The sequence below is a fragment of the Anopheles nili genome, chromosome 2 (assembly GCF_943737925.1).
Source record: "Anopheles nili chromosome 2, idAnoNiliSN_F5_01, whole genome shotgun sequence".
In the NCBI taxonomy this organism is placed as follows: Eukaryota; Metazoa; Arthropoda; class Insecta; order Diptera; family Culicidae; genus Anopheles; species Anopheles nili.
The window spans coordinates 3,003,708-3,023,622 of NC_071291.1; the positions used below are offsets into that span (position 1 = coordinate 3,003,708).

Sequence of the window (19,915 nt, forward strand, 5' to 3'; positions counted from 1 at the left end):
AAAATGTATCCATCAAAATGTATTCAGTATATTGGCCTAGGAATGGCTGTCAAGGATCTTAAATGAATTCTTCAATTCAACAATCAATTCTTTCTTCAACATCAATTAAAAGAACTTGTAAACCTGTAAATATTGAATTAAATTTTGGTATTTCAGAATCTTCATCTGATCACGTTGTTTATTGGCAAAAGCGTTAGTTTTAATAGATTTTCGGTCAAATGGAAAAATGATCGGTTTGTTCAAAGATGTTGAAGACCCTGTCAAGCAATGAATGGTTTGACAATTGAAGAGCTAATGTCAAAACTAATCACTGGTCGCAAGCATGGTTTTTATTGTCATATGAATTCGAACCCGGTTTCTCCGATTAATATAAATTTCTTGATTATTTTTCGTATTTTTATACTGTGTTTACTATCTCTTGTTGTCCTGAGTGCCTAGTATACTAGTTTAGAGAGGGAAGCGTGACGAAATTTGTTTCCGAAGTTCAACGTACTCAACATGAAGGAGCAGCCCAGCCGTAAGGCTGGCACGCTAATAGACAAAAACGTGTTTGGATTTTTCAAGCATTTTATCAACGAAGATGATAAAGTGCGAGTCCAGGGTGCCTGCAGTCTGATCGAATTTCTATGCAAAGATTCGCATCGCAAACCTAACGTCACCAATGGTGCAGATGAGAAACCCAATCCGGTAGGTACCGCTTAGTGTTCCGTTGCTTAAGCTAGGATAACTACTGCAATAATTCCATTTTTTCTACAGAAAACTGCCGAAACGGCGTATGCTCTTAAACGTCTAGTTCGTGGTGTGGGGTCGTCACAAAATGCGTCTCGAATAGGTTTTTTTACTGGGCTTGTCGGTCTGTTGGGGCAGCTAAAGAACAAGAAAGACTGTCCCACTGTTACGGACCTGCTGACACTCGTAGGATCAGAGCTAAATGATTCAGAATGTGGAATCGGTAGGACAAAAGCTAAAAAAAATAATGCTCGCTTTGAGCTGCGCGCCGGCAACGTTCTGGTTTGTGGAGCGATAATCAAATCTGGCCTGATCGAAAATGCATCTGAGATGGAGTTGCAAAAGGTTCTCGATGCGCTGAAAAACGACATGTACAAATCACTTAAACCACTAGCGTACACGTTTTTGAGTGATCTCGCGTCACGGCTCGACTCGTCCAAGTTCTCCAAAGTGTTCTGGCCGGTGTTTGAACCGTTTCTGAATGTTTCGAAGGAAATGCACTCGCTAGATTCTCTGTTCTTCTTGTTGCAGCTTTCTACTGGCACCCACAAGAAGCTGGTAAATCATAAGTACTTTGAACGGAATTTCGGCGTTTCCAAATTGCTCCACGAAGGCAACTTTCCGTATCTGTCGAGTTTACTGTTCGGCATCGATTCCGCAATGGCGATTAATCATCCTTTTCTCAATTGTTTGCTCGAGTTTCTGAACAAAGAAGACATGATGGTAGTATTTTGGCGAGATGCAATTGTCCCCGTGTTGGAAAAGGAGGGGGAACACAGACCAAAATTTACCGACACCATCGCGCTACGGCTGATGATCTCAATTCTTGGTCAACTAAAGAACCTGGCGGACGTACCGGAAGTGCTGCAACCAGCAGTAATGAAATTTTTCTTGTCCAAGCTGAAAAACCGAACTAAGTACAGTGAAGACTCACAGAACCTGTACCAAGAAGTATGCGTAGCCTTAGCCGAATGTTATCCGAAGATGGAGGACGAGAATGTCCGACTGGCTACGATTCGCCGACTGATGCAAGCACCTAGTAGCGTGTTGATCGATAAATACGCTCCATGCAAATTGCTGCTCAACCTGATCGTAACATTGTCAGCTGAAAGCCTTCGTGAATTAGGCGACGAATTGAAGTTACTAATATTGGACGAATCAACTGGCACGAACGCGGAGCGTACGTACGCGGCACAAATTCTGCAACGGATACTATCTCTTCGTCAATTGACGGCAGAAGCGAACGGTAAAGGGCAGATTGATAGATGGCATCTACAAATGGTGCAATTTTTGCTCAATCTCGGTGTGTTCTATTCTGCGGATGGAGTGAGTGTGTTGAAATCCTCCAAACAGGAGAAGGCCATATCAGAAGAACTGGCAGGAACGCTACGCGGTTTGTTCATCTCAACTTTAGAACATCGCCATGCAAAGCTGTCCAACGAACAGGAGTTTTTGCTGTCGATCGTGCGCCACGTAGACGAAACGATGCGAATGCATGGAGGCGTGAAGTCGCTACGGAATTCTCTCACCGAAGAGCAGATTGCCTGCTGGCATAAAATGTTTGCCACAGTTTCCGGTGGGACCGGTAAGAAACAATTCAAGAAACGATCACTCACGGGCAAAGGTGCAGAACGAGACACAAAGCAAAGCAACATCGTGTTTCACATCTTGTTGATGCAGATGGGTTTGCATCTATTTATCGATCCCGAGCTGGCCTGCAGCTCGTTAATAGAGCTAGAATGCGTCATGAAGAAGATTGAAGAAAAAGCAAAGCATCGTCAAAAAAGCAATGGAGTACCGAGCAGCATCAAGTATGTTCATAAAAAACAACAAAAAGATGAATATCTGCTCGACGAGGAGGAAAGCGAACCAGAGTGGATTGAGGTTGTGGTGGATTTATTCCTGAATCTTTTGTCGCAAAATTCGCATCTGTTGCGAAAGGTGATCGGGCACGTGTTTCCGCATCTGTCGAGCGAGATTACCTTGCCGGCGTTGAATCAAATTTTGTCGGTGATTAACCTGAAGGACAAATCAAATCCGCTGGCGGTGCAAGGTGAAGAAGAAAATGAAAGCGAAATAGAAGAAGAAGATAAGGATAGCGACGAGGAAATAATGGAAAACGACAGTGTCGAAGACGTACTAGATGAAGAAACAAACGATAACGACAACGAAGAGGAAGAAGACGAGGACGACGAAATCATGGGCGACGAGGAGGAGGAAGAGAATATCACCGATAACATGCGACTGGCCGTACAGACAGCCCTGGGAGGTGCTAATCCAGAAACAGACACTGAATCAATCGATCTGGATGAAATGGATGAAGAACAGGGACGTCAGTTGGATGAGGCACTGGCGGCAGCCTTCCGAGCATTTCGGAAGAAGTCTTCGCATAAGCGAAAAGGACCTACTAAGGCCGAACAACAGATGGATGTGGTTCTAACTCACTTCCGGATGCGCGTTCTGGATCTGATTGATGCGTACCTAAAGCACGAACCGGACATGATACTTTGTCTCGAGCTGATGCAGTACATCTTTGAAATGCTTCCGGTGGCGATACGCGAGGAGGCAAAGTACGGTGTCATTCTGAACCGGTACAAGCAGATTTTCAACAATCTTGTCCGAATCAAGAAGTTCAAGAGCGACACCCAGTCTGTCCAGATGGAGCAGCTCAGCAAGATATTACGCGATCTAATCGAAAAGGTCGCAAAAGGTGCTGCGTTCCCGGAGCGTAACCTGTACCTGATGAAGGCGTGTCAGTTCATAGTCATTTGCAGCCAGATGCTAAACAAACAACAAGCGAACGTAGAAGAGTCCAATGTTGTGGAGAACACCTTTAATGAACTACTGGGCGAATTTCTAATCAATCGTAATCCACCAATTACGTTATCCGTGTTTCAAAATATCTTCCGGATGCATTGGAACGGGAACTGGTGTCTATTGGTCACATTGGTGAAAGCTGGTTTAAAGGTAGCCTCAGTACGTGCTATTCGTCGAATTCAGACGCTCCAACTAATGCGCGAGCTGCTGCGGAATCGAAGACTTATAAATTCCGACCAGCCAAGGTCTGCCCGTTTAATGCGTGAAATTTGTGCCAACTCTCTTACACCATACATTACGGACTTGGAAGCGGCCATCATTGCGGGAGACCGTACGATCGGGCAGAATGAGGTATATGAATTGATGGAAGTATTGGTAGAAATTTATGGCTTATCCTCCGTATTGTGTAAATCGGAGAACGAGGATAAGAAGAAAGGTAAAAAGCAACCACAGCAGTTTCTTCGCTGGGAAAAGATTGGCTTACAAGTACAGGCAATGCGCCGATTTGTATTAACTTCACAAACAATGACCTGTTATCGTAAGCTCTGTCAACGGTTGAATTTAGAACCTATTGGCAATGAAGGACTTCCGGTGGTTGAAAAAAATGTATCTACTACAAATGTAGAATCAGCAGACAGAGCCAAGAATGGCGATAGCAAGAAGGTCAAATCAAAGAATCAGAAAAAAATCAATGGAACAGTCGATTTGGAAGAGGATGTCGGAAACAACGATGAAACAGTGGTCACGATGATAAATGGGCATGGCAATAGTGCTTCTGCTGACGAAGATTATAATGATGATGAAGAGCTCATGGAAGATGGTAAAGCACAGAATCAAGAACACGGTACACCCAACGGCGTTAATCGGAAGCGCAAGAAAGAGAAGAAAAATGGAGAAGTAAAAGGATTATCTAAGAGAGACAAGCGCCGTCGAAAAGAAGTACTACTACAAGCGGCTTCGGTGGGTATGGAAGAAATTTCGTTTGTTAATATTGATAGGGAGGCATGAAGAGCTGTACACGTACGAGAGAAATTAAGATAAGCGAACTTCGAGAAGTGTCGATTCAAGGAAAATATAAATTTAGACTTCTCTATATTTTGTATGTTTTTTTTTCTACTTTCAATTAATCCGAATTTATCAGTATTAGCAAATAGTAGATTAAATGGTATAATCCACCGTTCTGGAGCTTTCTTTCGAGAGGACAAAAAATTTCAAGCAGGATTAATCTTATACAATTGAATTATGTTACTAAACAACAGAAGCAGAGTTGGTACACATTTTTCATGCTTCATTTTTGGAAAGGATAGTAATCCAATCCAGTATTGTACTTGAACGTTTTCTTTGCTTTACTTCGCTCGGCTGTGGCTATCATCTTTTGCACATCCTTACGATACGCGGGAGGTTGTAGCTCCTCATGAAGTGTGCAGGTAATCTCTTCCTGTTGTGAAAAATCTGCTCTATATATACGCTTTCGAACGATGTCTACGTCCCTGCCATATTCCTCTTCCAGGTCGTCAATAGTGGCCGGTGGTGTGTCGAACTTGAACACGAAATATGAGCCCGTCCGATGCACGACACCATGTGCGCTGGTTTTGAATGGCAGTGGTTTAGTGCCAAGATTATCTAGTTTGCGAATGATGCCACCTTTGTCAAAGATAGCAGTTGCCGTCCGTTTTAGAGTTGCGACCATGTCAGACTGAAACAAAAATGATTATTTATGAAATGCTGGTGTTCCCTATGATATAAATTCAACGGATGAAACCTTACCCTAGACATTTGTCGCAATATTAATGATAATTCGTATGTAGGCATTGTAGAGAAACAACACGGTCCCGGTGTTATTCAATCTAGCTTTCAAAACATGTGTATTTGACAGCTTAGAGCCAGATTGCTGAATTTAATTGCTTTGTGTTTTGAAACAACTACCTTTCTAGAGATGATTGTGGAATCAATTCCAAAAAATAACAACAAACGAAAAAATAAAACAAAACCTTGTAAAAAATATTGAGGAAATGTTTAACGAAAAATTCGAAAAAATATTACAACCCGAACCAATGGAATAATAAAACCTCACGAGCAAATGACAACAGCCTTCATGTAATATTTTGACATAGCGAATACAACGCTAAGTTTAAACAAGCTTGATCAAATTTCAATTGGTAAATTTAACAATTGGTATAGCCTCAAAATGTATTTTCATCGATTTTGAATTAGTACATGTGATTTAAAATACTGCTAAATACTATTTTGATTCTTAAGATTGTAAATTTGACGAATCTAAACGATAGAGTTCATTTCAAACTGGATTAAATTAATAGAACAAGGAACTGGCATGAATAAGACAATTCGCTTTTGAATTGTCATTGTAGATTACTGGACTGTTTTGTTCATGTTCATCGCGAAGAATTAATTGTTAGTCGACTGAAATAGTGAGCAGATCTTCCAAGATGGGGCAAAACCAATCCGCAGGCAGTGGCGGTGATAAGAAGGATGACAAGGATAAAAAGAAAAAATACGAGCCTCCGATCCCGACCAGGGTGGGAAAAAAGAAGCGCAAGGCAAAGGGACCTGATGCGGCTCTTAAACTGCCCCAGGTCACCCCACATACCCGATGCCGATTGAAGCTGTTGAAGCTGGAACGCATCAAGGATTACCTGCTGATGGAGGAAGAATTCATCCGCAACCAGGAAAGACTGAAACCCCAGGAGGAGAAAATCGAGGAGGAGCGATCCAAAGTGGACGATCTGCGAGGATCTCCCATGTCGGTAGGCACTCTGGAAGAGATTATCGACGATAACCACGCAATCGTGTCGACGTCCGTTGGTAGCGAACACTACGTCAGCATCCTTTCCTTTGTGGACAAGGATCAATTAGAGCCGGGCTGCTCGGTACTGCTGAACCACAAGGTACATGCAGTGGTTGGGGTGCTTGGTGACGATACGGACCCGATGGTGACGGTGATGAAACTGGAGAAAGCACCACAAGAAACGTACGCGGACATCGGCGGGCTCGACACACAGATCCAAGAGATCAAGGAATCGGTCGAGCTTCCACTTACGCACCCGGAGTATTACGAGGAGATGGGCATCAAACCTCCCAAGGGTGTGATCCTATACGGACCCCCAGGAACGGGCAAAACGCTTCTCGCGAAGGCAGTCGCCAACCAGACTTCTGCAACGTTCCTTCGCGTCGTAGGGTCTGAGCTAATTCAGAAATATCTCGGCGATGGACCGAAGCTGGTGAGAGAGCTCTTCCGTGTGGCGGAAGAGCACGCTCCGTCGATTGTGTTTATCGATGAAATTGACGCCGTGGGAACGAAACGATACGACTCGAACTCGGGTGGAGAGCGTGAAATTCAGCGTACCATGCTGGAGCTCCTTAATCAGCTGGACGGGTTCGATTCACGTGGGGATGTGAAAGTGATCATGGCCACGAACCGAATCGAAACACTCGATCCTGCGCTGATTCGTCCTGGGCGTATCGATAGAAAGATTGAATTTCCGTTGCCAGACGAGAAGACAAAAAGGCGAATCTTCAACATCCATACTGCTCGCATGACGCTGGCCGAGGATGTGAATCTGTCGGAGCTGATTATGGCGAAGGATGATCTTTCGGGCGCAGATATCAAAGCCATCTGCACGGAGGCTGGCTTGATGGCACTTAGGGAGCGTCGCATGAAGGTGACCAACGAGGACTTCAAGAAATCGAAGGAGAGCGTACTCTATCGCAAAAAGGAAGGCACGCCCGAGGGATTGTATATGTAAATTTTGCAATCAAAACTAAATCGAAATAAACAAAGATTACGCTTGTCGAGTTGATGTCAAAAATTTAATTTCGCACCATGTATCACAGTACGGCTGCTGGGAAATATTCAACCTTTTTTATCTACTGTAACTTAGTGAGGTTACTATTTATCTGTTTAATGCATTGTTCGTATCAAGGAAAAATTCTATACCAAAAATTAAAACATCGTTTTTCCGGTATATTGTAAAGTATATTAGCAATGCCACACAAACGACGTGAATGTTAGAGACAGTAAAAATCAATAAAAGAACATAATTATAAAATAATTAGATATTCGAGAAGAGAAATAAATAACGCACACATTTCCTACTGTTTAATGTCTCACAATTTATTAGAATGCCTTAGAAAATACGGTTTCTTCACATAACTCCCGATGATTCACATATACAATCCCTCGGGCGTGCCTTCCTTTTTGCGATAGAGTACGCTCTCCTTCGATTTCTTGAAGTCCTCGTTGGTCACCTTCATGCGACGCTCCCTAAGTGCCATCAAGCCAGCCTCCGTGCAGATGGCTTTGATATCTGCGCCCGAAAGATCATCCTTCGCCATAATCAGCTCCGACAGATTCACATCCTCGGCCAGCGTCATGCGAGCAGTATGGATGTTGAAGATTCGCCTTTTTGTCTTCTCGTCTGGCAACGGAAATTCAATCTTTCTATCGATACGCCCAGGACGAATCAGCGCAGGATCGAGTGTTTCGATTCGGTTCGTGGCCATGATCACTTTCACATCCCCACGTGAATCGAACCCGTCCAGCTGATTAAGGAGCTCCAGCATGGTACGCTGGATTTCACGCTCTCCACCCGAGTTCGAGTCGTATCGTTTCGTTCCCACAGCGTCAATTTCATCGATAAACACAATCGACGGAGCGTGCTCTTCCGCCACACGGAAGAGCTCTCTCACCAGCTTCGGTCCATCGCCGAGATATTTCTGAATTAGCTCTGACCCGACGACGCGAAGGAACGTTGCAGAAGTCTGGTTGGCGACTGCCTTCGCGAGAAGCGTTTTGCCCGTTCCTGGGGGTCCGTATAGGATCACACCCTTGGGAGGTTTGATGCCCATCTCCTCGTAATACTCCGGGTGCGTAAGTGGAAGCTCGACCGATTCCTTGATCTCTTGGATCTGTGTGTCGAGCCCGCCGATGTCCGCGTACGTTTCTTGTGGTGCTTTCTCCAGTTTCATCACCGTCACCATCGGGTCCGTATCGTCACCAAGCACCCCAACCACTGCATGTACCTTGTGGTTCAGCAGTACCGAGCAGCCCGGCTCTAATTGATCCTTGTCCACAAAGGAAAGGATGCTGACGTAGTGTTCGCTACCAACGGACGTCGACACGATTGCGTGGTTATCGTCGATAATCTCTTCCAGAGTGCCTACCGACATGGGAGATCCTCGCAGGTCGTCCACTTTGGATCGCTCCTCCTCGATTTTCTCCTCCTGGGGTTTCAGTCTTTCCTGGTTGCGGATGAATTCTTCCTCCATCAGCAGGTAATCCTTGATGCGTTCCAGCTTCAACAGCTTCAATCGGCATCGGGTATGTGGGGTGACCTGGGGCAGTTTAAGAGCCGCATCAGGTCCCTTTGCCTTGCGCTTCTTTTTTCCCACCCTGGTCGGGATCGGAGGCTCGTATTTTTTCTTTTTATCCTTGTCATCCTTCTTATCACCGCCACTGCCTGCGGATTGGTTTTGTCCCATTTTACAAGGATACACAAAAGGCTCTCTTTCCTATTCAACGCTTCGAAAACAACACCGATCGCGATGACCAGACAAAAATATTACTGGCATATGTCAATTTTGTACTTCTGGAGCAAGACTGTCATCTCAAAAGTTTGTTGACAAATAGATGACAGAACACGTGCAGATACCAAGCTGTGAAACGTATCACAGAAATCGAGATTTAATTTGATAATTCATATCGTCTTAGCCTTAAGCCGGTAGAATGGCGCTATGGAATCAAAGAGATATAATTCCTCCGGTAGTGCTTAACGCTCCGTGTAAATCCAAACACATAAAGCAACGTAGGTCAACCAAGTTTATCCTGCGCAAATTTAACTAACTCCACGTCGGAGTATTTTTCACAAATCGTATTTTTTTTCCAGAAATAATGGCCTTAACGACAACATGTTGCAATATGTTGAATTATTATTCGGCGTTGAGCACATTTGAAAAATCTGCTGCATTTCTGACGCGCTTTTGCAATCGTTGGAAAAATCGCCTGCGCAACATGCATGGATTTCAAATTATGCGTCGGATCAATCAAACACTGGTTCGAGTTAAAAATCTAGATTTGGTACGTGCTCTCATGGACTTTCATAGTTTTCTACCTGAATCAAGCTACATTGAGAAGGAGGTCAACTTGCCTGTTCGTTCCAATCTGGAATACGTGCTCTTGCGAATGCAAACTTTATCCAAGTTGTTACTACGCATAGTCTGCCTTTGTAAACAAGCTGCCAGATATCACCTGAAGCAAGTTGCGAACAAATTTCTTTTTAACTTATATTCCATGTTCCTTGGGCTAATGGGTGAACTATGGTTATTTGCTCGATCAGTTAGTAGACGTACAGATCATTTTTACAGCGAGCTATACACAGCGCTTGCTATCCTTCCCGTCACCAAAGAGACTTGGTTGCCAGAGAGTTACCAGTTTCCAACCAGTTTGTCGTCCTGGCACGGTGATGAATTTGTGAGGGAAATATTGCATTGTGCAGATATGAACAGTGTTTTTGATCTAGGCGCAGACTCGAGTATTTTTTCTCTTCTACAACATCGTGGAATGGACGAGGACGAAAATTTGCTATCCCGATCGGAAAAAGCTGTCGAGAAGGGGGAAGAAACTGGACATGCTTCATTTAGCTCAGTACCCAAAACGATGCTGTCACAATCGTTTCGCTCCGACACCGGTGAAGTGATTTCGAGAACCGATAACCCACCTGGAAAAGGCCCACGGAAGAAGAATTTGTATTTCGATCCAGCAAAGTTGGACCACATACGATCAAAGTTTCATGTTCAGCAATTCATTTCTCAAGAGCGATCTAAGCGAACGGATACACCAAATGATGCGATTACGAGCGGCATTTCAGAGGCACGTTTCGGAGATTTGAATGTGCGATTAATGAAACAATACAACCGATTGTCGTCTGCAGAATTTGTGATTTTTTTCAAAGAACAATTTCTGGATCTAATAAAAATTGAGCATTGAAGCATCAAGCATATTTTTCCATTAATAAAAGCATTACTTAAGTAATATAATCAAACAAGCAACATATAATATAAAAAGCATAATCATTTCTGTTTTAAATTGTATTTAATATCCAACTGGAAGAAAGCATTAGATAGGATATTAGATCCGTTGCCAATCATTAATCGCGGCCACTGCCAATTTTAAGCCAATCAGTTAGGGCCTACCACGTTTTCTCTGTCCACGTGGACAGACTAAAAGGACTTAACGGGCTGGGTCGTCCGGTATCATTCTAATGACATCATCAGAGACTGGCGATTCTAATTCGCAGCACGAAAGAGAGACTATACTGGTATTCGAAGAGCTCGTCACTGTAGTGATTTCTCCATTGTCATTCCGCACATCATAGTATGGGGAATTCATATCTGGCTACGATATGTCTCATGTCTAGTGTATAGATTTTTGCTACATTTGAATAGTTCGTGCAATATTACTTTATTATTGTTCTTGATTTTCGTCAAGGACACGAACAAATTTTGTCAATATAATTTTTTTTTGAACTGGATAGTTACGCTTCTGAAATTAAAAATAATCATGAATGTATTAACTATCTACCATGTAAGATAATGCATTACCTTCACAAACGCCTTGAAATTGTTTTCTCCGTTCACAGTGCGACAAGATAATTCATCTCCGTTTTGATCAGTTGGCTTACGTGATACTATCTGCATGCTTATATCTTGCACCTGACACCAATTAATAGCACTTTCTAACCATTTTTTGTTGTCCTCGTATGCGCCATCAATTTCATCCAATGGCTCAGATTTGATTTTCGTAACGACGGGCTCTTTATTTTCATTGAAATTAAGACCACACAAAGATGACGAAAGCCAATGATACACAGAAGATTGAATCGGTTTTATAAACTCTCGATATTCAGACATAGAAGAGTTTTTGATGGCACATCGGTTTTGTGAGTTATTTTTGCTGGAAACCCCATCTGAACATTGATAGCTTCTGTTGGTGGCATTGCTGTTATCGACAGGAGGAGGTATAAGACCAACACCTTTGCTAACTTGCCGTTTATTTGTAGCACCACGTGGCTGTGTCGTGGGAAGCTTTTCTTGAAAGCAAAATAAATTATCTTCTTTTTCGGTTGCGTGCCGTTGACGACGAATTTGGCTTAACATATGTTGAGAATTAGTTTTACCTAATTCAATTGTGTCATTCGATGATTGCTTATTGCACGTGGATGTATCTAATTTAGGTTTTTTGGCCGGCGCAATATCGTCGAAATTGAACAAGCCTTCATCTTCTAGCTCAAGCATAAGGATTGCATTACGGCGAGTTTTGTTTTGATTGAGATTGTTTGTTTTTGTCTTCAATCTATTAACTGCTAGAAAGCCAAAATTTTGCAAAGCATGCGAAGGAACAGCTTGTGGAGTTGGTTGTGACTCAGAAATATGTACTTCATTAGCCACCGGTTCTTCGCTTTGTTCGGAGTTTCTAATATTTTCAAACGTAGTATTTTTTCGGGGACGCTTTATAATATTGTCTTCTTTTTGGACGTTTGATGAGTCTGATGTTTCAACAACACGTTTTAATGGTCTTCTTTCTTCGATTCGGTGGACAGATGATATAGTTTCAGGAATTGCAAAAGATGACATCGAACGAGTCGACCTTCTCGACGTCGTAGGACTGTTACCATCAATACTGATCTCCAAAGATTCACAATTTTTGCGTTCGGTAAGGGGTTCAGTTTCCGGAATAGTATCAATAACTTCCGTTTTTACAAGATAGCCGGTTTGTGGTTGTTGTTCAGTACTTCTAGCGAATGTTTCACCACTTTTGGCCGATGGTTTATATTCTTCAATATTAAAGGCAAAGCTGTACTCAGGATTGCAATATTTTTCTGTGGAGGAAAATATTATTGCGAGACCAATTTCTGTATCCGGTATCATACGACGGCCGAGTGCAGTTACACTTTGATGCAGCCAATCGAATGACTGCGACTGTGACTGCGATGACCCGGGATCTGAAAACTTAACAATCACCACGTTTGGCTTAAATAAGCGCGTTTTGGCAATTTTTTCTCGTTGGGCACATAAGCAGACTCCACCCGCGAGCTTGATGATATCTTCGTACTGTTGTCGTTGGACATTATTAAGGAAAACGAATTCTTTTCCCTTGAAGAGATCTCGTCGGGACGGGTTAGGATTGTATGATGGCTGGTCGTTTCTGATATAGGATTCGTTGCATGTTGGAATAAAATTATCCAACAATGGTATTGGCTTATGCTGTTCGATACAACTTTCAACTGCAGTGAAGAATTCTGGCTTCACTATTGGTACTTGGGCAACTAAACATTGCAAAAACTTGGTAGTCACAGTGATCGTCGGCATAATTAGGTGTGTTATTTCGGGAGCATATTCAGCCAGAAGCTCGACTCCTAATTTTTCCATCGTTAACTTGAGTTGATTTGTCATGATTAGTGTAGACGTGAGGCATCGAAAGAATACCCTTTTGACCATCCAGATGCTTCCGCATCGCCCAAACTGAACAATGTCACCTTCCTTCAGCCCTGTTGGTTGATCTTTTGATATGGGCACAATTTTGCTAATGTTTTCGTTGACGTAGGATCCATAGCGGGAGCCAGGGTCGGTGAGCAATAGTCTATCTTTACTGTGTAATAACACAGCATGATTGCGGCTGATGGAATCGTCGCCAGTTATCACGAGATCTGTGTTTGATCGGCCAACTGTGTGACTACTGCCTTGCGGAACAAGGTAGTACACTCTCTCTATGCATGCAAACGAACGAACGCATTTACAAATCACAACTGATAATGGAAGGTTACTTGTTGTACTTACTTGTTTTTTCATTGGTTAGAAACCACATCTTGTCACACCTAGTAAACCAGCTATTTCGGTGAAGACTTGATGGTTTCACAATAATAAAACGTTTGTTTATTAAATTATACAAAATGTACTTGAACCGGCAGGCTTACATCATCAACAACAAAATATTGCGCCAAGTTTGTTTGACGTTTGTGCTGCTAAATGTCAAACGGCTGCATGGGATTCCTCTCTTCGTCAGCATTTATTATCGACAACAATTTTCCACACTGAAATTCAAGGGTAAACTGCGAATTATGGTATGCTAGATAAGAGCATATCGTTGTCGCGAGGCTGGTTAGTTAAAGTGTTAACCTGAGTGCTCGCAGCATCCTAAGGTGTGGTAGCTCGACGATCGACAACACGGAACTGCACTACTACACCGCTCACCTCGAAGGCAATTGTATCCGATACAAACGACGGTGAAAAATCATGTTCCGACTAGCGGTTACATCACGCTTCTGGCAGCAAATCATCCGGAGGGAATTGTCTCATCAAAGCAATGGACTCACGCAGTTGCCCAACGTACTCGCATTTGCTAGCGCTAGACGGGCGACACATACGCATGGAATAAGCGCAGCGAGATCGTTGTCGACATCGCAGCCAAAATTGCAAAGTGAAGAGTAAGTATTCATATCCATTGGGATGCGTATTAAAATTATACAAGATGTGTGTGGGTACGGATAGTATAAAAGCCAATCTAATTTGACTTTAGCATTGATTGCATTCTTTGGAGTTATTTCCTTATTGTCGATGTACGCTCAAATGCAACAGTGCATTTTCTATTTGCGTGAACAAGTGAAAGTTTGGATGAATGTGTTTGGCTTAGCAGCTACGTCATCGACAATCGAACAATCAGCAACGAACTGCCTTGTGCGCATGGTTATCAAGTTTGCCAATTTGTTCTATTAAAGCTAATATTGCTAAGGTCGATTTATTTTTCATATCGCTTGCCTTCGTTTTGTCCTGGTATACAATACAACTATCTAATAATGTTCTTTGCAAAATCATGAAGCTCCATTGATATCTATTACTTTTTTTTAGCCTTATCTACTATTTGTTTGAATATAACATCTGATAAGGGAGAGACGATGTATGTGAATGATCGAGAGCAGAATATATTTTAAACGTTTGTTTCAATGTTCTTTTTTAGAGTCGAAGTTACATTCGTTCGTGCAAATGGGGAGCGAATAAAAGCCAAGGGCAAAGTGGGCGAATCACTGCTGGACTTGGTGGTCAACAACAATGTCGATTTCGATGGGTTTGGAGCCTGCGAAGGTACCTTAACCTGCTCAACTTGCCATCTAATCTTCTCAAAACCAGACTACGATCGGCTACCAGAGAAACCCAGTGATGAAGAGCTAGATATGCTGGATCTGGCGTATGAACTAACGGACACCTCGCGGCTCGGTTGCCAAATCACGTTATCAAAAGATTTGCATGGACTTGAAGTGCGCGTACCAGCCACGATCAATGATGCCAGAAGTTAATCGACAGTGTAGTATATCCAGTCGCGCATTCCGACCATCCTCGTGCAGCAGCTTCCTCATCGAACAAACTCAGGACACGCTTGATACTGTCAGCTTTTCATTCTAAAGACGCATCAAGATGGCTTTGTGCCTCGTTACTGTTATTCCTTGTTTATGTGTTCTTTCCAGTTGTAAATATATCACGAATTGCATCAACTTGACGATATCTTCGGATTAGGTTAGAGCGAGCACATCACAGACGGATGCATAATCGATGAAGAGTTGCCAAAGGCTTAGTGGGAGATGGTGCATGGTTTATTCATTTCAATCTTTCCTGTGTTTATTAGAGATGCGTCTCGAAGCGTAGAGGCCGTTAAGTATTTCAGTATTGGAATGCTGAGCCAGTCAGTGTCAAGGGAAATTAAATCGCTTATCATTATCTTTTGAAAAAAAAGTACAGATTCATTCGTATCAATTTGTTAGCTATTAAAACACAACAAATGCAGAAACACAGTTTCCTTCGCTTAACCGCTTTACATCGGGGTTTTTGTTACTTTCCGGGATTATTTCTTTTATAACACGAGACAATGAGTAAAATAAAATTGACGTGTAAATAAATTGAAACAAAAAATTACTAATATGTTTTTCATTATGATTCTACATGAATCAATTAAACATCCTCCGGAATTTTCGGCACAACGCAGTTGTAAAAAAATTAATTAAATTATAGAACAAATTCAACTCTCGTTTACGGTTATTAGATCCTTAAAACAATTTCTTTTTTGTCCAAATTTGCATCTTGCTGTACTAATTACTATTTCGCCTTCCCAGATAAAGATTGCGATATAGAAGTGAATATTTTTTTGTGCTTTTTAGATAAAACTATTAAGAGAGCATCGTTGTCAGATTACCATTCAACAGACCATGGGGCGTTTGCGTGCCGTAAGGAATGCTCATCGTTACTTTTTTGTTTTTCGTTTTTGACGAGGCAAGTTAGCATGGTATGCTGGGAGGCTTAGAGCATTCCCCATTGTATGCCAATTGGATGAGCTGAGAAATGTTGCACCTTTTCATTCCGTACGGGAAATGATTTTGAAAGATCATCTCGCTGCTTGTCTCATTCCCTGTTGTTAATGCGCGTCCGTTGCAAGAAACTATGAAATATAGCTTCTCACTTTTCTTCGGAGGAAAGGGGATATGGTCAGGATGACGCTGATTAGTCGTATCTTCTTTCATCTTATTATTTTACATTAACGCAAAAGCGCGATAGCAGCTAATGGGCGTTAATAATTCGGTAAATTTTCATCTAAGTCACACTTTCTCTCGTGCCAGTGTGATTTTCCTCGACTCTTTCAGCATCCAGCCACAATATGGGGAATATATATTTGTTCTTTGGTTTCCTCTGGCCGCTGTTACGGATTCGAATTCTTAGGATTTATCAATTTTGATTTATCATCGTGTGTTTTCCAGCGCAGGTGAAAGACCATCTCTTAAATGAGGGCAATATCAGGGGTGCATGTTGCAGAGAGTAAGGTCGTACTCGGTACATACCCGTTTCGACTTGACACCAAACTTCCTTTCACTTTCGTCCAAAGATTTCCATACCGTCGTCCTCTAATGCCTCTAAATAAAGCTCTAACTGGTAGGAAACACGAAACAAAACGTAGCATGCTACGGGCAAATCTTTTACCCTGATATGATCTGCGTGCTCGCGCGGTCGGGAACATAAAACTCGTTAACCTCTGAAAGCGGTGGGTACATTTCAGGTTCATATCCTGAGGCGCCAATTGACCAAACTGGTCAACCGCACGCCCGACCACACCAGCGGAAGCCAGTGTTGTACGGCTTTCGTCCGGTTTCGCAGCAGTTCGCGGCTCGAATCGTATCGCGCTCGAAATTTAGAGAGTACATCTGGTTGCTGCAGTCAACAAACAAAATACTACCCACTAACAAGCCCATTCCGAGTTTTCTAGCCCGGAATGGCCACATGAACTCGTGCTGGCTAGCTGAAGGAAACGAATTTTGAAATACTCTTCGACCGAGCTCGTCACCTCGGGCAACTGGAGCGAGTTTAAACCGGGATCAGTCTAAACCACGAACCCTTCAGTCCGGTAACGCAGCGTCCGGTTTTCCGGGTTAGGTGACAAAAGTCACAAGGCAACCAGAGGGAGACCACTCTTAGGTGCTCTGACAAGGATTTCTTAGCTGGCGTGTGGCAACGAAGACAGAAATTAGGCATCCAGCAAGCAGGGAGATTCGTTTCTCGAGCATGAAACGATCAGTTCGCCTGTAACGACTGATATCGCGCAGAGGTTCGAGTGCAGGAAGGAAATTAACATGGTCAAATGACAAAATCGCACCTGATCTTTACTTATCATCCTAAACCGGACTAACGCGTTCGAGATCTGGAATATAGCTGGAAGCCTTTTATGCTGAGACCAGTGCACCATTCGGCATGAAAACAGTAAAACAAATCCAACGTAGGATTTTTACGAGCTCTCCAAGGTACTCCAAGGCCAAAGTGACGCAAATTTCATTTCAAAACTTCAGTGGGAGTGGAAATTGTGGTGAGCTTATGGTTGACACACAATTTTAAATCGGGAAGTGATGCATTAACATTACAAAACCCGCAGACGCACGCCGAAAAGCAAAACTAAATGCTCGCTGAACTGACAGCAAGTAACTTTCTCTGGCCTTCCACTCTCACCCGGGCGGTTCCGACGAAGGCATGACGAAGATCGTGATGAGGAGGTGTCTGATCTTACCATCCTGTCTGCTCACTAGACTAGCCACTTTTTAACCGGCCGTTGACAGGTTCAACCGAAAGTGGGTAAACTTGAAGTATCATAGATATGATGAAGTATCGCAACGGGTAGGCTAAAGGTGGTTTTCGGGAAAAGAAGACTTTTATTGGCATAGCTGGTTTCAAAAACTGGTGGTCAAGGCCGGCCCAATGACCTACCCACATACCATAGTTTTGGAGCTTCTCAGTTGACGTGTCCGCACACGAGCTAGACAAAAATACCAACATTTTTCCATACCAGATGATTTATTAACTGTTTTATTAATCACCAACTGATACGAACGCACAAAAACTCATTGCAATTAAAAACAGTATGAAAGGTTTGGCTTGCTTACATGCCTAGGCTCATACAAGCAGAAAAGACCAAATTCGTTGGGTTTCTCTCGATATGCTCTCCGAAACAACATGGTACATTGTCATGATTACCATTTGCATTTCATGATTACCATTGGTTTTATTAACAATCCCCATCAGACGAGTACTGGAAGGAGACATCGAGTTCTTCCAAATTCGCCGCCAGTCGATCACACACGCAGACTGCGGGCCGGAGCCAGCCAGTACCCCCGGAGGAAAATTGGACAATTTAACATGAAAACAATGCTGACCATAATGATCCTCGTTATGCCCCAGGGCTCGGAGCCGCCGACGGACAGATGGGAAGTTCCGCCTGCAGACAAAATTTGCACGGCCCCTCGTGGAAAGTGATCGCTTTCGGTGATAATGCGCTGCCACCCCGCGTGGGGCCAGGTTGGATGGTGAAAACAAAGCGATTTAATTTTACGACCCCTGATAACAAGGCAAAACTGTACCGTGCGCCGGCCAGCGTATGATGGTTTTCCCTTCAATTGTGTGGCTTTGAGGGAGCACAGGAGTTCGGGATCGACCGACCGGTTAACGGGTAATTTAATTTAATTTGAATTCTTTCACTTTTCCGACCCAACTGCCGTTCGCGGTGCGGCAGATATCATTTGAATCTATGGGTTCTCTTCCTTCCAATGTACGAGGTGACGGGAAAGATCCATGTGTGCTGATAAACGTGTGGGGATTGAAACAAAAGCCAAAACTCGATGTTCTAGTGGAAAATGAAGCTGATTCGCCTAGATGGCTCCATCGTGCGTATGTGTCTGCAATCGTGGGATCGATAATTACTTCTACAATTACCGTTCTCGTCGTCTTATTTGAATACGGCGACGAATTTAGCATGTGACAACCCAGACACGTCGCGTATGAAAGCGATTGATGGTCTGTTTCCTTTCTTCGTAAAGCATCCGTTGATTGGTTATCGCATCTGGCATGACATCAGCACTCGTTGGAGGACTGAAGCAGTCCGAATACGGGTCGTGGTATCGACAGCAGCAAACGAAACTGAAAAAATCGGTCAACGAAAGGAAGAGTCGGTTCTACCGGGGCACTTCCGTGAAGGTGTCACGGTGACCTCGTGACGATCCGCTGGCTTTATCGTCTTCAACCGCACCTTCCAGTCTCGAAAATGGTTTCGTTACGACAGTTGGTGTGTGTCATAACGTCAGCGAGCGCGGTCACGAGGAACAGTTCGGATGGTAGATGGATTTTTTCAGCTCTGGGCTTCCCAACATGTAAACGGCCTCAGTGAAGTGAAATCGAGCCTCCCAGACGTACAGCCGGATGCGCGATGATGTCGATGATGTTGAATTTCGGCGTGATCGAGCAGCTGCTTCCAAAGGATCCGTTTGCTAGCGGAAACGCACGCGAACCGAACAAGAGAATCTAATCGAGCTGGAACGTGATCGTGCGGAAGCAACTATACACGATCCAACGTTCGCCGTCTATTAGGGCTTTCATTTGTTTTATTACGCACAGACCCCGGAGGCTGTTGAACGCGGACCGGTGTGATCGTTCAATTTTATGGCGTGCAATAAATCGCCGAGGGGCTGGAACAAGGGTGGCGGAACAAAACCTTTTGTTAGATTTTTAATTTAAATTGCACGATGAAAGTAAATTGATTTGTTACAACTACAGATTGTGTTTCTTCACTAAATAGGCTAGTGCGAAAGGGGAAGAAGATCGATGGGGAGCATGATGGATTGGTTTTACAAAAAAAAAAATGACCTGAATGAATGTGATCTGCAAAAAAAAAATAGAAAACTTATTCGATCGATGGCTTCTTTACAATTGTACGGTACTGTTGGAGGAACTATAATTTGAATTTTCTCTCTACGTGTTTTGATTTACGATTAAAACA

The 19,915-nt window shown here is 43.2% G+C and overlaps 7 protein-coding genes across 7 annotated transcripts; 4 read left to right on the plus strand and 3 right to left on the minus strand.

The window, feature by feature from the left end:
* Nucleotides 1-498: 498 nt before the first annotated feature.
* Nucleotides 499-4,595, plus strand: LOC128730959 (myb-binding protein 1A). Its single transcript, XM_053824052.1, has 2 exons — nt 499-687; nt 757-4,595. Exons 1-2 carry the CDS (start codon nt 499-501, stop codon nt 4,552-4,554), a joined length of 3,987 nt encoding a protein of 1,328 aa, XP_053680027.1. The 3' UTR covers nt 4,555-4,595.
* Nucleotides 4,596-4,834: 239 nt separating this feature from the next.
* Nucleotides 4,835-5,382, minus strand: LOC128720108 (probable 28S ribosomal protein S6, mitochondrial). Its single transcript, XM_053813754.1, has 2 exons — nt 5,314-5,382; nt 4,835-5,242 (listed from the first exon to the last, which is right to left on the minus strand). Exons 1-2 carry the CDS (start codon nt 5,356-5,358, stop codon nt 4,835-4,837), a joined length of 453 nt encoding a protein of 150 aa, XP_053669729.1. The 5' UTR covers nt 5,359-5,382.
* Nucleotides 5,383-5,953: 571 nt separating this feature from the next.
* LOC128720973 (26S proteasome regulatory subunit 4) lies at nt 5,954-7,353 on the plus strand. The gene has a single exon (XM_053814675.1). It carries the CDS (start codon nt 5,994-5,996, stop codon nt 7,308-7,310), a length of 1,317 nt encoding a protein of 438 aa, XP_053670650.1. The 5' UTR covers nt 5,954-5,993; the 3' UTR covers nt 7,311-7,353.
* Nucleotides 7,354-7,678: 325 nt separating this feature from the next.
* On the minus strand, nt 7,679-9,045 carry LOC128721283 (26S proteasome regulatory subunit 4). Its single transcript, XM_053815058.1, has one exon. The coding sequence runs from the start codon at nt 9,043-9,045 to the stop codon at nt 7,729-7,731; it is 1,317 nt and encodes a 438-aa protein (XP_053671033.1). The 3' UTR covers nt 7,679-7,728.
* A 244-nt stretch (nt 9,046-9,289) lies between these two features.
* On the plus strand, nt 9,290-10,549 carry LOC128721405 (uncharacterized). Its single transcript, XM_053815156.1, has 2 exons — nt 9,290-9,368; nt 9,450-10,549. Exons 1-2 carry the CDS (start codon nt 9,290-9,292, stop codon nt 10,547-10,549), a joined length of 1,179 nt encoding a protein of 392 aa, XP_053671131.1.
* Nucleotides 10,550-10,804: 255 nt separating this feature from the next.
* LOC128721407 (nibrin) lies at nt 10,805-13,426 on the minus strand. Its single transcript, XM_053815159.1, has 3 exons — nt 13,399-13,426; nt 11,164-13,328; nt 10,805-11,104 (listed from the first exon to the last, which is right to left on the minus strand). Exons 1-3 carry the CDS (start codon nt 13,424-13,426, stop codon nt 11,027-11,029), a joined length of 2,271 nt encoding a protein of 756 aa, XP_053671134.1. The 3' UTR covers nt 10,805-11,026.
* Nucleotides 13,427-13,644: 218 nt separating this feature from the next.
* LOC128730761 (adrenodoxin-like protein 2, mitochondrial) lies at nt 13,645-15,519 on the plus strand. The gene is made up of 2 exons (XM_053823839.1): nt 13,645-14,045; nt 14,576-15,519. The coding sequence occupies exons 1-2, from the start codon at nt 13,855-13,857 to the stop codon at nt 14,910-14,912; spliced, it is 528 nt and encodes a 175-aa protein (XP_053679814.1). The 5' UTR covers nt 13,645-13,854; the 3' UTR covers nt 14,913-15,519.
* The last annotated feature ends 4,396 nt before the right edge of the window (nt 15,520-19,915 follow it).